This window comes from Condylura cristata, unplaced genomic scaffold (assembly GCF_000260355.1).
Source record: "Condylura cristata isolate star-nosed mole 26May11 unplaced genomic scaffold, ConCri1.0 scaffold00004, whole genome shotgun sequence".
Lineage (NCBI taxonomy): Eukaryota > Metazoa > Chordata > Mammalia > Eulipotyphla > Talpidae > Condylura > Condylura cristata.
In genome coordinates, this window is record NW_004567105.1 from 8,454,160 (window position 1) to 8,471,758 (window position 17,599).

The 17,599-nt window shown below is 51.8% G+C and overlaps 1 protein-coding gene across 1 annotated transcript in view; it reads right to left on the minus strand.

Moving 5' to 3' along the window:
- Positions 1 to 17,599, minus strand: part of RFX4 (regulatory factor X, 4 (influences HLA class II expression)) — a 116,030-nt gene that overhangs the window by 52,918 nt on the left and 45,513 nt on the right. Inside the window, exons 4-5 of the mRNA XM_004675723.1 lie at positions 17,199 to 17,322; positions 1,599 to 1,660 (exon numbers count right to left, since the gene is read on the minus strand). Of these exons, the coding sequence (XP_004675780.1) occupies positions 1,599 to 1,660; positions 17,199 to 17,322 (186 nt within the window). The remainder of the gene's footprint in view (positions 1 to 1,598; positions 1,661 to 17,198; positions 17,323 to 17,599) is intronic.

Here is a 17,599-nt window from a genome sequence, read left to right on the forward strand (position 1 = left end):
TTTGCCTGACTGTCATCTGTTTCTACTCTTCCAGCTTAGAGAGAAACGGGAAGTAATCGTATTAGAGCCAGTGACTCTCCAAAGACCACGTGGTGCAGAAAAAGAATCTATTGCCACCACTTACGTTCTTCCCACCACCCTCTCATCTGCGGGCCACTGGCACTGCCTACTGTGTGCCAAGCACCCCACATGCCAGCCAGCCCGTAAGGGAGAATCTGGCATTTCTACGCTCTACTTTTACCAAGGCTAAAGCCTCGTGCTTAGACTAAAACCCGGATTTTCTCATCATAAGTGACGTATGTTTGTTTAGAATGTTTCTTCTTTAGTCACCTTGGGAAACCACTAGAAATTGATTCCAAAATGCCCCTTGCTCACAAGTTTTCTGGGAGTCTCCTTGGGAACTGCCCCCAGAGTTGCTGAGTCCCTCCCACACATAAATTAGTCTCCTCATTGCCAAGACTTTATCAAAACGTTTCTCCCCCCCCCCCCCACCAGCTTGATCCGCCACTTTCTTTACCTCACTTGACAGGATGGGGAAGGCGGGAGGGGAGTGGCGGAGACTAACTGCCCTTAAAACACCCTGGAGAGACACAGGCAGGGCAGCCCTATAACAGGGTGGCTGTTTGTTTTTCAAGCCCAACATTTTATAAGTCACTACATGGGGCCTGCTGCTCCACACAGCCAGACGCTGGGCAACACTGCGTAATGAGGCACCATCTAGTGGACTCACCTGCATAGTGAAGGTTCTGAGAAGTCCTGCAGCAAAGGACTACCTCACACTGGCCCAGCCAACAGGACCACCAGCCCCTTTTCACAGAACACCTGTTCCCCCCCAACACTTTTCAATATACCCTTCAAGACTAGTGTGTCATTCTAGATTGTAGACATGCCCTAGCTCAGGCAGGTGTCCTTCCTACTGCCCCCACCTACAGACAGGTGTGCACACATCCTTCGCCCTCCTCAGAGAGGCCTTCGGGGGCTGCCCTTCCCGAACAAGGCTCCCCGCGCAATCTTGTTATTTTCTAGCAGAACTCTCGCCGTCACGATCCCATTGCTTCGTTTTGTCTGTCTCACGTGTCAGAACAGATGACCCCGTGTTCTTGCACTTAGCACCCTCTTCCCACCCAGGGAGTGAGGCTAGTGTTGGTAGGCTGGCAGGCCCAGGAACGCCAGCAGGATGAGGCACCATGGGCAATGGTGTGACCGGACCTGTCCGTCCTCTCCCACAGGGGTTAATACGGCTGTTTCTCTGGCCCCTGCGGGAGCAGGGAGCTGGCTCAGCAAGATGATCCATGTAACCTGGAGATGGTCCAGGAAACCACAAGGCACTGCTTCAAAAGATGCCCCTGACTGTTTTGCAAAAGCACCCACAGGCAGCGTGGCCCAAAATTGTGCACAAAATTCCTTAAAGCAGCTGGGTCAGAAGGCTTCTGGACGGCCTCTCTCAGGAGTCCTGGGACAGGGGTGCCCAGCTGTGCAAAGCCCCTGGGACACTGGCGGGGGGCACAGGCCTCCCATTGGGCCTGGGCTGGGCATGCTCGAGGCGAGAGGCTGGGTCTGGCCCAGCTCTGCGGTGGCGTGGAGGTGGCCATGCTTACTTGGACTGTCCTCGGGTCCCGAGTCTTCTGGTGGTTAACTGAGGAAACTGCTGCCTTATGATCTGCAAGTCAACACAAGAGTCGGTTACCCATCAGGAAGGGCACAGGGGGGCGCTTTACAAACAGGGCCCAAGAGAGCGGGAGGGAAGCGGGAGTCCCAGAATGATGACCTACCGGGGCCCCGTAAGTAGGAAAGAGCCAGAGTGGGGAGGCGGGGGTGGGGGGGCAGGCTGCCCTGGGCACTGGGCTCCCACCCTCAGAGAGTGTCGCCTCTCCTCAAGCTCACCAAGCGCCCTGGAACGCAAACCACTCTCGGCCCTTCGTACCTGGTGGCCTCCTGTGACGCCCACTCCCACCCACCAGTGTCGGGAACAGTCACGCTGGTGTTGGGTCTTAGCTGTGTTCGTTTTTCCTGAAACACACCAGGATTACTCCCCACCGGGCCCCGGCTGCCTAGGGTGCCATTTCACCCCAGTTGGCAAATTTGCTTCCAACATGCAGGCATCTGGGCCAAGGTCTCCCTTCGACCGTTGGCCCGGAGGCCTCCTGTGACCCCTACTGGGAGTCACCCTTCCGGGACCCTTTCCTCCCAATGCAGACTCGTACGCCGGCCCAGGACAGCTGCTGCTGCTGACTCCCCACCGGCAGGGCTTGGGCGACAAGGACTTCCTCAGCGGTGGGGAGGGCCATCACACTGCTGCTCTCCTTGCCGGATTCGCTCATTCGTTCCACAAACACGTACTGTGCTCCTGTGTGTTGTTTGCACTGGGACCTATTACTTAAGCGCTCTGCGCCTCAGCTTCCCCTCCTCTGATATGTGAGGACTTGGGGGTCTGTAGTCCTCCCCTATATCAAGGGATGGAAGGTGGGGGCCTCAGCTAAGTTAGCATCAGCAGGTGGAAAGAAGTGGACGCATTAGAGAGAAGCTGAGGATCTGTGCCAGGCAGCGTGAGGACGGGCCGCGGCTGAGGGTGAGGGGGCCGGCCGCCGGGAGCGTCGGGGGAGAAGCAGCATGCAGGTGGGTGGGAGGGACACCCCCACAGGGCTGCTTAGTGAGAGTCCTCGGTCACGTCAGGGAGCCACGTCTGGCAGTAACAAGCGCTTCTCAAATGTTCCCTCCCAGTGACGTCTGGAACAAAACGATGCACTACTTCTCAGGGCCCTTCAAGGGCAGCACTTTGGAGGTGACCTATCCTGCTCTCTTTAGCCCGAGCTCCTAAAAGCTAGGGACACTGCTTCTTCTTTTGTGACCCTCCCCAGTCGTGACCCAAGGAAAATCCAGCGCTCAGGGTGGAGTCTGACTTGGGGGTGGCGGCCAGACTCAGCACAGCACCCTGTTTTACAGTCCGGGACCACACCAAAGTTCAGGGGCCCCTAAACCTTTCATCCCCCAGACTTTCATCACATGGCTCATTTTGGAGCCAAGATCTGCGACGGCTGTTGACAAGGCACAGTACCGAATCAAGGCGCTGACAGAGCAGAGGGCCGGGGGCCACCCCACATTGGCTAAAAATGGATGATGGTTTGGGGTCTGAGTGTCCTACCCACCAAGCAAAGAAGATAACACAAAAATGTTCCAAGAACCCCAGGATCTGAAAGAAAAACAGTCTAGCTGCCTAGGAAAAGCAGACAACCCTGGGTTTTGGTCTGGGGGATTTCTCCTGTGCAAGTTAATGGGCACCAGGACAAGGTAGCCGGGTTCAGGCGCCCTCGTTGGCATTATCAAAGGCAGTAGCACTGAGTCCTGGCCAGGGGAGGGTAAGCCGAAATCCTCTCAGATTTCCGATGACATCATTCACTAGTACAACGCTTTCCCAAATCATGTTTATAATATATATATCAAGGCCACCAAACAGGCATACTTTTGGATCTACTGAATCTGAGGAAATGACCTAAACTAAGAAAAGTCTATGTGCAAGGAAAATGGTACTAATGAGAGTGAAAACTGGAAATCACATAAATGTCCAATGATGGGGACTTGGCTGGATAAGTTAGTGTGCACACACGCAAGGGAATATTACGCAGGCCTTAAAAAATAACAGTAACAGAACTGTCACAACGCAGAAGGTGCTTATGAGGTGACGTTAAATGAGAAGCAGACTTCCAACTACCTACACGTGCACTATGGAGACAACTTATGTTGCATACTTTAGTAGTGGAAAAGAAACACAGAAAAATAAAAGTGGGGATTTATGAACTTAAAAAGGTTTCAAGTGCCATTTTTATGTAGAAAGTCAACTTTTTTTGTAAATAGAAAAGGATTTTCCCGTTAGAAATACTCCCAATTGACTAAGGAAGTTCAAGATGATCTTGAAGCAAGCATCAACAGAAGACACTTGCTTGTTATAATGGCCGTTTCTCTGTCACTTTTTAAAAAAGTAAATCACCCCTCACTCCCTGCAAACAATGTGGAGATAATTTAAAAAAAAAAAAAGAACAGCATTAGGCTTTTTTTGGGTTGCTGAGTCACATTATTACTTGATTTCAGGGAATGGACAAAGTTCTGAAATCTCTCCAAGTGTTTCTCCAAATGGTGTCCCACATAAGTGTTCACAGAGGAAACAGCAGTCCTGGCCCTGGGCCCTGGGTCCCAGGCATCACAGACTCTGGTCCAGAGACATGCCAAGGAGCCAGTGGGAAGTAAGACAAGCCTTCTGGTGTGTTCTATCTCTAGGAGGCAATAAAACGCACAATCGGGGTGTTTGTTGTTCTTTGCACGATGAGCTAGAGGAACTACCACATCATAGAAGGGGGAGGTGAGTTCACTGGTCAGCTTAACCCACGACTGTCTCCACAGCCGATGGGTTATACTTACTCCTTTTGAATGCCCTGGACCCATACATTGCTCTACACAGAGTCAGCCCCATGGCACAGGGACGCCACCGCCCTCCCAACACTGCACACCCCTGATGTGTTGTTGCTGATTCCCCCACGGCATCCATGAATGCAGCCCCTTCTCTCCAGCCCCTGGCCACCGTGTGCTTCCGTCCAACCCCAGACACAACCTCCGAGCTTGCCACCCCAGGAGTCTAGAAAGCTCCTACTTTCTAAGATGAAATATCAGAAATATAAACATTTCCGGCCCTTCCTGGTGGTGCAGCAGGTTGGAGCTCAGCACTGTGAAGCTGTCTGCAGCCATTGCAGCATGGGTTCAATCCCTTGCCACGGGGGTGACCCACAGGGTGTGGCAGACCTCTCCTGTCCCGCCCGCTGCTCCCCTCAGCAGTGTAAAAAAAAAAGAAGAAATATAAACATGTTGCTTCCTTGTTGAGAACACTGGCTGCTTCTCGCCATTGACTCTGGGTGAATGAAAATGCTCCCAGAGTCTCTCAGTCCTTCCTGTAACAGCAAGCTTCATTTCTTTTATGTCATATCCCTCCAGGTTAAGTATGTTGAAGAATACAGTGATTTCTTGACTCCTTGTATCTTTAAGGAAGATCACGCTTGGATCCCTTTGCTTGGACACACTTGGAAGTGTTGCAGTGGCCTCTGCTACCCACAGGTTCTGAGCACTCCACGCCTAAAAAAATGCTAAAGGAAGTGGGAGACAGACGAGAGGACCCCATATCCGGAGGCAGCTCAGACCTCTGATTAAAATTACTTGCATGCAGTCAAGTGGAAACTGCGTTACAGACTTCTGTGCGATAAAAATACGAATCACCAAGCGAAAGTCAGCCCGTGGACAACTGAGGCGCCCAAGTGGATTTACTGAGGGAACAATCTAGATCATCACCTGCCTACTCAGAGGCCTCTGACAATTCTCCACGGACAGCTGACTCAGCAGTGGCTCCTTCCTGGAGCTCAGGAATCACACTGCACTCCAAGCTTGGCTTCCATCTTTTCAGTTTCTTCAAGGAGTCCATGCCCCATCCTAATCAGACTCCTGGATGTTGCTCCCCAGCTTCCGGGCTCCCGCATCTTCTACCTGCTGTTCTCTTGGCCTCCTCACCACGTGCACCCTCAAACCCACCGGCCCAGCAGGCACAGCACTCCCCCACAGAGCAGGCCCTGGTTCCCTGACCAGGTCGGGGCTGCCCCTTCTCCCAGCCATTCGTGTGCCTGGCACTTCCGACCTGTGACCAGGCTCCATCCTTCCTCCATCCTGACATATCCTCATTCTCCCCACACTGCTCACCTCCACCTGCCCAGGGCTGTGATCTCACGTCTGGATTGCTAGGTTCCTCATCACCCCGGCATCCAGCCCCGCTCCATCACAACCCTTCCCATGAAGCCTCTGGACAAAGTCCACACCCACCAAGTGCTGAGAGATCGACCTTCAATCCAGCTCTCCTCTCCCTCCTCCTCCAGTCCCAGGCACATACTGTGTTCTCTTTCTCTCTGGTCTTTCCTTTGGGCTGTTCTCATTCTGTGGAACCCTCTCCCTATGCATTTTGTCTGCCTCATGTCTACTCAGCCTTCCAACATTTGCTGGCATCTTGTTTCCCCCAGAAACTGATCTTGGACTACTTGTCTGGTTCAGTGACCACAGGTCTGGGTCTGTAGAGCCGTGATACCTGGCCATTGGCCTTGCGTAGTCCTCTAGGACTGTAAATGCACTGGATCACAGCCTTATTCTCTTTCCCTTCCCCGCCCCAATCTGAGAGGTTGTGTCCCAGTAACTGTGGCTTGGATTCATTCAACAGCCAGCACTTCCAGAGCCCAGACATTTTCACGGCACAGAGCTGTACACTGCCGAGCAAAACACAAAACAGTCTTTGCTTAGGAAACTAACATTCTAGTGGGGAAAGGCCAAAAATAAACAAATTGGAAAAGTCAGTATTGCGTATACCAGATACGGCTGCAGAGAGGAACAGAAAAAAAAAAAAAGGCAGAGTAGAGTATAAAGTAGGGGGCAGTGTGTGGGTATGAAGGATAGTGAGGCATTGGAGTGATGACCGAATGAGCTGGCGGAGTGAATCCTGGGAATATCTGGGAAGAGAAAGCTGCAAGCAGCGGGACAGCAAGTGCAAAGGCCCTGGGGTGAGGACTTACTGGATGTGTTTCTGGAACAGAGGGAGTGCTCAGGAGAGTTGTAGAAGATGGCGGCGGGGGCTCAGAAGATGGGGAACAAGATCTGGCTTGCCTTTCGAAAGAACCACTCTGGTTGCTGTGTGGAGAACTGACCGTGGGGGCAAGGTGTTAGCGGGGAGACCACTGAGTGCCGTGCAGAGCCCGGACAGCAGACACATGGCTCCACGCATTACTCACTGATGGAACAAACCAAAGGTGGAACGAGCGAATTGCTCTTTTCCTGGCCACTGAAGGTGTTCCCGTGCAGTGCTCATGCAGAGAATGCTGTAAGCAACCCCTGTGCAGGATGATTTTTACTTTTATCACTAATATTGTGGGCAGGGGTCTCCCCTTCTAATCGTTCCTCCCCGCCAGCGTGGAGCTTCTTGATTAGAGCGGGGAGGAACAGTTCAAGGGCCTGAAAACTCGTCACGGTGCTTTCCACATTGAAGGGTATTAGCACTTTTAAAACCTGCTAAGTTGAAGAGCCAAATGGACCTTCTTCTCGGTCCTCTGGAGCACCCGGCTTCTTCATCTATAAAATGAGCATCTTCACACTTAGTGTATCTCAGACTGGTCACAAATCAGAGGAGTTAGCGGGTAGACACCCCGGGCTCTCAGCCGGGGCAGGAGAAGTCTACAGGTGGGGTAGGGTGGAGGAAAGACCTCCACACCCATAGGCTTTCATTGGCTGGAGGGAGGAGAGGGGTGCCCTGCTCGGGAGGTGGGTTCCAGCTTGTCATCATCCTCCCCCCAGCATGCTCTTCCCTGATGAGGGTCAGCACCTCACACCTGGATCCTTTAATGCATTTTCCAGAGCCGCCCACCGAACTCAGCTTTCTGTTCTGGGGGCCTATCATGGTCCAGCGAGCAATCCTTTTAGAGTATCTTACTTCTATCTGCAAAATGCGTTTTACCTAAAATTATTTGATGGCCAAATGCACTCCACCTCCAAGAGAAAGAGGAGGGGAGAGAGAGAGAGAGGTGATTTCAAATAAAGAACTGAGAGGAAAGGAAGGTTCTTAAGAGCTGGGGCTGGGGGAGGGGCGCGGGTTGCCTCCCCACCTCACATTCTGCAGAGAGGAGGTCAAGCCTTTTCCCACTCTGAGCAAAGAAAGGGCTGTTGCAGATAGCACCTCCTCCTCCCAGCCACAACAAAAACCAGTGGGAAGGGGTTTGCTTTCTTTTTTTTTTTAAAGTGTTTCTTATGGGCTGCAAATTACAAATTATTCTTCTCTCTCCTTTCACCAAATAACCACTGGCCCCTGCATCTGAAAGCCCCGCACAATCTAGTTTGAGTCTCAAAATGTAGGGTCGGTTCAGCCCTGCTAAGGCTGTTCAGCTTTTAATTTCTGGAGCAAGACTCAGCAAACAGTAAAACACTTTTGTGGAGCTGTGAAAGTTGAGCTTCCCTGTTTGATAAATGAGCAGACGGGCAGGCAGCCCCTCTTTCTTTTTTTGTATGGATTCAATGAAGCCTGCCTAAAGAACACCACATGCTGTTCTAGCTACTGAGCTAACATTCGCAGCATCCCGGCCTTCCAAATTCCCTTTAATTACTCGGGAATCCCACCTTCTCTCTTTCAGCCTGGGCAGACAGGGCTGGGGACGGAGGGGGCTGGGGGCGGGAAGTGGAGACGCTCTGGAGAATGCCTTGCTCTGAGCTGTTGTGATTCTTTCTTAGGTGGTGGTCAGGCTCTTCTCTTGGGTCAACATTCCACTCTGGGTTGAAGGAAACTCAGCTGCCTATTCCACTCTGGGCTGCCTATTTGGGCTACTGTGACAGGGTTTTCTGGGTACAGTTTTTTGTTGTTTGTTTTTGTTTTTTAAAGATTTATTTATTTATTTATTTTGCACACAGACCTGGGGTACAAGCCAGAGGTGCAGGGGCTGTGAGAGGATTCACCAGAGACAGAGTAGAGAGCAGAACAAGCAGCTCTATGAAGTCCACTGCTGAGGGGAGCAGCTGGGAGACAGGAGAGGTCTGCTGCACCATGTGGGTCACCTCCAGGGCCGGGATCTAACTTGCACTGAAGCAGCTGTGGCAGCTTACAGAGCTGGGCTTCAACCCGCTGCACCACCAGGAAGGGCCAGTACAGTTTTTTAAGACATTGTTTGATGAGTGACTTTTTGGTGAGTGGTTCTGAAATGGGGTATTCTAACCGATGCGTTCCTTTAAGATAAAAAAGGGAAAGAGAGGGCCCTCCCTGGTGGCGCAGCGGGTTGAGGCACAGCACTGAGAAGCTAAAGCCACTTCCGCATGAGTTCGATTCCCGCCTGCCCCAGAGGTGACCACATGGCGCGGCAGACCTCTCCTGACCCGCCTGCTGCTCCCCTCAGCAGTGTACTTCGTCGATCTGCCTGTTCTGCTCTCCCCTCTGTCTCTGGTGGGGAGAGACACCTTGCACCTCTGGCCTACACCCCATCTCTTCTACGCAAAAACAAATAAATCTTAAACAAATAAATAGGGGAAAGAGAAGATGAACAGGCACTCACTAAGCGTCCTCAAGGCACCAGGCACTTTGACAAGGTATTTTACACTCAATATTAAATTTTTGACTAGAAAGACAAATAACAAATGATTTTACACCTACGTGGAATACAGAGGAACAAAACAAAGGGCTAGAAAACTAAACCAAAATGTGGAAATGTAACTGTAGAACTGAAGCTACCAGAGGGTGCTGTGGGGTGCTGTGGGGTGCTGTGGGGCAGGGCACAAGAGTACAGGGTCTAGCTGTCTACGGTGTGGGAATATGGGTGCTCCGTGGTGTACATAGAGCCTCAACATACACCTGAAGATGTACCCCCAAATCACCTGCAACTTTGTAAATCACTGTTACCTCAAAACAAACAGTAAAAATAAATAAATCTTCTCCTACAAAAACCTCATGTCACAGAGGAGAAACAGACCCAAGGGAACTCGAGGTGGCTTGGACTGACTGACTTCTCAGTGGAAGAAGCAGAATTGCGGGAGGGGGTCCCCTGTGTCAGCTAGCTGGGCTCATGCCCTGAAGGAGGGTTCAGGTGCTGCCCCAGGAGAAACCTCCAGAACACATGGAAGGCGCTCGGTCTCACACTCTCCGACGGGGCGGATGGGCGGTTTAATTTTGACCCTGCATATGGCCTCCACCCCAACCTTAGTCTTCAGGAATGACTCTGTGAAAGGCTTCGGCTGTTTCCAAAACCTCAACCTGCCTTCAGCGGGCTAAGGTTGGCCACCAAGAGCTCATTTTAAAAGTTCCAGTATGGTGGAGTCAGAATGCATCTGCTCCCCTCGGAGGGCGGTAAACTCGCACGAGTCTGAAGCCTCGGATATACTTAACACGCTTTTAAGCTAAGACCTGGCTTTGCAAACAACACTGAAAATCCACGTTACCTCAAACAAAACAAACAAATATGTAAGAGAAGACCTGGGAGTCTTATTTCAGAGATCATTTGGGTGTGGGAAAAGAACAGAGGTATTTCAAATAGCAAAAATGTAAGAAATTGAGTACAAAGACAAATTACCATTTTGTAACAATGTAGAAAAGCCTTGGATCTTCTCAAAAAAAAAAAAATCACTTTTTGAGCAAGAGAGAGAAATGATTAGGGAAAGAGGCTGGTTAGAGGGATTCTAATCCCGGAAACTCTAATCCCGAAAAGTGGGAAACCTGTGTTTTGTTTTAACCATAAATCTAACCCCCTTTTCAGAAAAACACTGAGCTTAGTATATGAATAAGGCTTTTTAAACACCCGATTTCTATGCTCCCATCTTGAAATGGGTATTTGTCAAAGTAATTTTATTATGCTGATGTAATTCTGTCTATTCAATCTTTTTTTTTTTTTTTTTTTTTGGTACCACCTCCTGGGTGCCTGGCGCTGGCAAGTAGGGGCATAGGATGCTGCCAGGTCCACAGGAAATTCCCCCAGAAAAATTTCAGCAAGAACAGAAAGCTCCCATCTAGTGTAATGAGATTGAAGTGGATTTCAAATCATGTGTGTGACTTGAAGGGTTCTCTGAAAACCGCCAAAGTCATAAAGGTTAATCTGCTGTCCCTCGGGCTGTGGCGGGTGACCGGGATGGGCAATTTCACCAAGTCTGAAGCCCCCACGTCAGCCCAGCCTCGTCCTAGGCCGCCCGGAGCAGTCACGTGCGCGGGTCAGGAGACAGCCACCACCCGCTCTCCAGCGAGCGCGACAAGCGTTACATAAGATGCAGGTGAAATCAAAAATGGAATTATTCCGAAGATGATAATAAGAGAGGGTGAGGGTGGTGGCGGCAGCGTGTGTTAGGAAATTTTTAGAACAATTGTTCTCAAAATTGTTCAGAAGGAAGAACAGTTAGAAGGGCTGAACACTGATATGTTGGTGAAGCAGGACGAAAAACAGGGTGTGTTCAAGTCATAAAACGTTGCTACGATCAACAGAAACAACCACAAATAACCTGCACTGAGTTCCTATTTACCAGGCACTGTGCTAAGGAAGCTCTTTTAACATGGCCTCAAAATTCTGCAAGTGGCTGCTGTCATCATCCCATGTTACAGAAGAGGAGGTGGAGGCCTGTTAGGTCGGCCACGCTCCCGGGGCTGGCGGTGGTGGGGACGGGGTGCACACCCAAGCAAGATGATTTCTGAGCTGAACAGTGCGTGTCGCTGCAGGCCCCTGAGGCGGAGTGTGGGAACTGGGGTGGAATCAGGCACTCGACCGCGACGCTCCCCAGCAATAACTAAGGGTTAAGTAAAATCCAGGAGAGAATTTGAAGTAGAAGGGATATCCTAATTTTTTTCCCCTTTAAAACTGTTCCCCGTGCTGACTGGAGAACACCTCCGCCTTCTGCTGGGTCTGCCTTGGCTGCTCAGGGCCTGACTCCAGCTCAGGAAGGGGCTGTGCGTGGAGGCAGGGCAGACACCCGTGAGGACTGGCAGGAAGAGGGCGGAAACCGTCTCTCCTGGTCTCCGTCCCAGGCACTGGCAGCGACTGCAAGCCCAGGACACACTTGGCATTTCTTTGCGTTGTCCAAGCATGGCCCGGCAGGAGGAAGGAGCCAAATACTGGAGGAGGAGCCACCCACAGCCCCAAACTGCTGATGGCCTGGGGTCCAGTGGGGGCGGGGGTGGGGTGGGGAGGGAGGCAGGATATGAATAAGTCAGTCTGCACATCCGATACCCCAGCTCCCCTCCTGCAAGCTCCCTACCTCTGTCCCTCCCGTGTGCCTGGCCCACAGCTGCATCCAGACTCCCCTCCAGCCCAGCAGGCCCACCAGGCACTAAGTGTGACCTCAGTCTCTCTGGTTCTTAATCTCCTCACCTGGGAAGCAGCAGGTCTCTAAGTCCCATTAATAGATTAAACTCGTTTATACTGAGTAGCTGATATGTACGACCGGATTATCCCACCACGTTCTAGTCCTAGTCGCGTTTTTACGGCTCAAGTGAAAGGAATCGAGGAGGCTGAGACATCAGGAAGCCTCGGGGGAGGGATGTTGGTGAGGGTAAGGCCTCTCCACAGCCTCCGGTCACATGCCAGCTCAGCGTCCAGTGCCCGCCTGCTGAGAGTGGCCTCTTCCTGGCTAATCCAGCAAATCGCTGACTGTACATCCAGGCACCCACACTGGCTTGAGCGGTCCCACTGCACTACTGAGCTGCTTCCTGGGGGCTCTTGACTGGAGGCTCCACCCTTTGCCTTTGTAGGTCCTGGGTCCCCTTTCGCAGTTGGGGACACTTGAAAGGCATCATGGAGATGCAATGGTGAAGGTACAAATCTCCTACGAAGGAGTGGCGTGTGTGGAGCACTGACCACAGGTTCTGTAGATCTCACAGTGGCCAAGTGGATAGAGCTCAAGAGTTTGCATCACAAGAAAAGAACTGTAGTCACACCCCCACCTCCAAAGAACACATTCAATGTCGCTGCGATGGACAAGTATGTGGGTTCAGGAGCATACTTGCCCCGGGAGCAGATGGGTGCAGATCCTCGCAGAGGGCAGCTACAGCTGGAGGGGCCCTCAAAGTGCACCAGCTGACCAAAAGGATTCTTGCGCCGTTCCTCTATCTGCCATCCTCCCCCAGCCAGGAAGAGGCAGGTAGGGAGGGAGGGAGAGCCGGCCCCACCCTCATCACGGAGCAAATTCTGAGCCACTGGGAGGGAGAGACCCTGGCGCTGATGTGAGGTTGAAATTAACTTAAATGGGACAGAATGGGGCTTTCTGATAGCTGAGGCTGAAGTTAAGCATCCAGCCGCGCCCAACGTGATGGCCGCCCACTCATGGTGGCAGGCTGTGGGGGTCCCCGCACCTCAGGCAGAGGGCAGCAGACTTTGAAGGCGACACTGGCCCAAGTACGTGAAAACACGCAGCGTCCACGGATGCCGTAACACGTTAGCCCCGCTCAGCAAGTGGGCTCACGGGAAACGGCTACAGTGCCGGTTTCACGGGGTTGTCATGAAGGCCGAATTCACATGCGCAAAATGACCCCTGCAAATACTAGTAATATAAGTCATTCCATCTTCAACAAATATCTGAGGGCCCATTATGGGCCAGGCCGTATTCTGGAAGCTGGGGTGCAGAGTAAACATGGACGTCCTCGTGGAGCTTCCATTCCAGAGGAGGCAGCAAACACATGCTTTATACATGCATTCACACGCGTGCACACAGTACACACACATTTATCATAATGTGTTGTGTTTCTATATTACCTCATATGTAATTATATACATGTAAAATATTTCACTGTGTCATATATGTGTTCAGATAAGTACTATAAAATAAAAGTAGGCATGGCAAGGACATAGAGGAGACAGGTTAAATGGGGCTGACTTTAGGTAGCAGTGATTGCTTCTTTGAGTAGGCACTCGGCCGCTTTAAAAAACCCTCCACAATCCCATCCCTCATGCTCCTAGAGGGCTCACTCAGGTCTAAGGTAGGGAACTGGAGCTCAGAAAAGCCAATGGGCTCCCAGCTGGATGACTCTTCCCTACCTGAGCCAGCCTAAAAGCCAGCATGAGGCCAGTCCCGCTACAGTCTCCAACTTTCTCTGCAATTCCTACGTGAATCCCGGGACCCAGAGTCCGTACACTGCCGGAAGCTGGTGCTCATGGAACCTGGCCACGGTGTTGAGAAGCGTTTCTATTTCAGCTCCATCATGCAGCAGAGCACGGCTGCCACCCACTTCAGGGAGAACCATCCTCCAGCCCGGAACCCGGGGGGCAGGGAGGGGGCCTCACTGCTGATGTGCGTGTCACTACTGTCCAGCCTGGGCAAGCTGCGTCAGGAGATGATCGGCCATCTAACTGTTTCAGGAAACGAGGCCAAAATATTAAGGCTGGCCTGCTCTGAGTTAAAAGTTCACAGATGAATCATAAGTGTGAAAGGATCTGCTCAAAGGAAGACTGTCCATGACTGCACTCCAAGGTTTTCCAGAACAACCAGGCCCTTTCTCTGGAGGAGACGGCAGCTGCAGCATGCTGGGAACCCCTGGGAAGGGCAAATGTGTCTAGGATTTCAATTCAGCAAGCTCAGTGTGGAAGCCTCAGCGGCACCTTCCGTGCTGTGCAGGTCGGACGGCCCAGATGCCCGGCGCTTTTGAAACGGATGGTGCCGTGGCTGGACGGAGCGCCCGCATGCTGCATGTTGTGCTTTCAACGCCGCTAGAATATTCCCTCCTCTGGGGCTGGCGAGGAGAGAGAGTTTGGATGCTTTTATTTATTTTAAATGGCTATTTTGGAAGCAGCAGGTACGTCTTAGAGAGGAAAATTATATTGAGGGAAATATTCTGAAAGGCCACTTGGGGCAAAGAGAGCTGTGGGTACAGATGTCAGCAGGAGTGAGGATGGGTGCAGGGAGCCCCCAGAAGGTGCAGAAAGGAGTGAGGACAGGTGGAGGGGGAGGTCCCGAGGATAAAAGCAAGTTGAGTAGGAAGGGCTGGGGCGGGCTGTGGGGATCTGGCAGGGGGAGGAGCCTCCAAAAGGTTGGAAAAGAATTTTGAAATGAGGGTGTCTGTTCCGCAGACTGCACCGTGTGGGCCTGACCCAAGCCTCTGCCTGCCGGGTCACGGGTGCCTTCTGGCCTGCCTGGTGCAAAGCGTAGAGGGCACTGAGCTCCCTCCGGCTCAGGACAATTCAGGACAGCGCTGTCCACTAGAATGTTCTGGGATGATGGGAAAGTTCCATCCGCACTGTCCGGCAGGGAAACCTTAAGCCATGTGTGACTACGGAGCACTGAAATGGGGCTGACAAAGCTGCGTTGAGTTTTGCATTTTGCTTCAGTTTAACTGCCTCGTCTGGCCTACCACGCTGAGCAGCGCGGGTTGGGGGGGTCGGGGTGGGCCCCGTGGGAGGAAGAGGAAATATGCGAGGTGACCCTGCAAATGCAAGCACCCGGGTTTCGGGGGTTGGCTGAGATCTTGGGGGAGGCTGGGGAGTTAGGAAGGGAATGCCACTGGGGAAGCAGACGGAGGGCAGAGCTAAATCAGTTTCTAGATCACGATGAGGTCACGGCAGACCCCCGCTGATGACAGGGTTACAGAGGTATTTGAAAAACATAGAAGTGTCTTCCATGGACAAATCTGAATTCCTAGAAAAGATAAGGGGTTTTGTTTGTTTTTCTTTAAGCACATGAAGCTGACAAGTGGCTGTTTGTATCTGTGCACAAACAGCTCCTAAAGAATTTGCAACAGCAGTCATCCTGGCACGCGGTGGGCGTGGCTGCATGTCTCAGCTGCCGGACCAGGGAGTGAGCCCAAGCGCCCAGCATCCACGCCCTGCATGAAAGCACGAGGCTCCCGACACCACCACTCCCCCGGTGAGGGAGGGGCTAGACCCCACTCCACAGCAGAGGGCTGAGGCTCGGAGGGAAAGTGGTGTCCAGGAGAGTAGGGAAGCTTGGCTGGTCACCCCCCGTTGTGTGCTTCCTTCTCCCGCCTGTGGCGGGGCTCTGAGACCCCCTCCCCAGACCAGGAGCCACTAGGTCTCCACACCTGATCCAGCACCCACACACAGCCTGCTTCTGCCAGCTCAGACGGACAACAGGAAGGGGTACATGGAGCAAAGAAGGAGGTTGTTCGCTGACTTTTAACAAATCTCTTTTCACTTTGGAGAGAGAGCTAATACATCACACCAACATCTTCCCTACCAAAGTTCCAGCAGGAGCATCTGCCTGCGGACCCAATTCTCAGCCGCTCTGTTTTAGACTCCGGGAGGCTGGTGCAGGTCTGACACTGCTCTTTGTCTTGTTTTCCTGCTGATAATTTACCTGTGGGGGGTCTGCACAGGGAATTCCCGAAGCGTATCCACGGACCTCTCTCTTTCCACCATTTTGGTTCTTGCTATGATGCACTCACAAAACTGGCAAGCAGCAGCAGTGAAAAGCAGGCTGCCCTGGTTTTTTTTGTTTTTTGTTTTTTGCGTTTTTTTTTTTGTTTGTTTGTTTGTTTTAGCAGGTGCAGTAAGAATTACATGGAGAGCAGACAAACACAAATTTGGAAGGAAACATGTACTCCTGTGTTTACACTATTAACAACAGCTAAGATGCGATTGTCCCAGAACAGATGAGGAGACCAAGATGTGATATATATCCACAAAGGAATACTACTCAGCGATCAAAAAAGATAAACACCCACCATTTCGACGACATGGATGGAACTGGAAGGGATTATTCTGAGTGAAATAAGCCGGAAGGAGGAAGAGAAGTACTCATGGTTTCACTTACATGTGGGTATAGGGAAACCAAAACAAAGTACCAAAGACAAACTGTAACACTGCCCCTCGATCTGCGACACTCAGGAGGGAAAATATAGCAAGAGGAAGAGGGAGAGTAGAGGGCGGGAGACAGGCAAGCACAGTGGAATGCCGGGAGGCCCACGGATGCTTTGGTGGTAACCGCACCTGAGGGCAGGAAAACAGATAAGGATCTCCAAAAAACTAAAACTAAACTTTAAAAACGACAGAGGACAAAGATGCTAACAGAAGTCATAAGAACTTAAATGTTTTGATTCAAACTAAGTTGAATGTTTGGGGAATTTTTATTTTTCAGATCAACAAATGGTTAGTCCTACAGAGTACTCCAACAGCTCTCCTTAGCCTAGTAAATAACGAGCGACCCGTTATAACACCTTTGTGTAGACGGCGACCGGAGTGTGGATACATCCAGGGTGGACAGAGAACAGTCAGGCCCGATATGATCCTGCAGCCCACGGCCCCCAGCTAAGGGCACGTTCTCACGGCCCAGCTTCTCCCGGCTTCCACATCCCCGTGCGGGGCTCCCTGACACACGAAACACACTTGCGACCTGAACAGTTACCTCTTAGAGAAAAAGGAAGTTACCCGCTGCAAATTAAAACCAAAGGAAATTCAAATTAGACATTCACGTCTTGCTTTGTGACGTGCCAGGATGATTCAAAATCTTTCATACTTTGGCATCACTTTGCTTTGGTATTGGGCTCGGTGTTGTTTATAAAGTCTACAGAAGGATTGCAGCAAAGTTACCAGAGTACACACCAGCTCAGTATGTGCCCTGACCACCTCACCCAAAGACAATCCCGCTGTTTCGAGATGTCTGAGGACCGCGTAGAACTTCCCTCAGAGAGAGGAAGGAGAGCAGAAAGCCTGCAGGGCCGGACTCACCTTCCCAAAGCTGGCCGCGTTGACGGGCTGGGTGTCGTTCCTCTCGCAGAAGTCCAGGTAGTGCATGTACAGGGCACTGCGAGGGATGCACACTCCCTCCGCGATCTCGTAGTTCTCCTCCAGCCTAGGGAACAGAGGCCAGTGAGCAACCCTGCACAGGAAGGGGCTGCTCTTGGGAGCCCTTGGGAAGAACCTTCCTACAGAGGGGTAAACTGAGGCTCAGGAAGACACAGCAGCGCCCATGCTCATGCTCAAGAGTTAGCTGCTTGGCAGCTGCAGACTTCTGGCCCTTTCTGTGTGACCTCAGGCCATGTTTCCCACCCGTGCTGTGCCTGGATGCACATCCCAGGTAGACCAGGCTCCCTCCAGCTGCAGAAACGAGTCTGTGTCTCCACACAGCC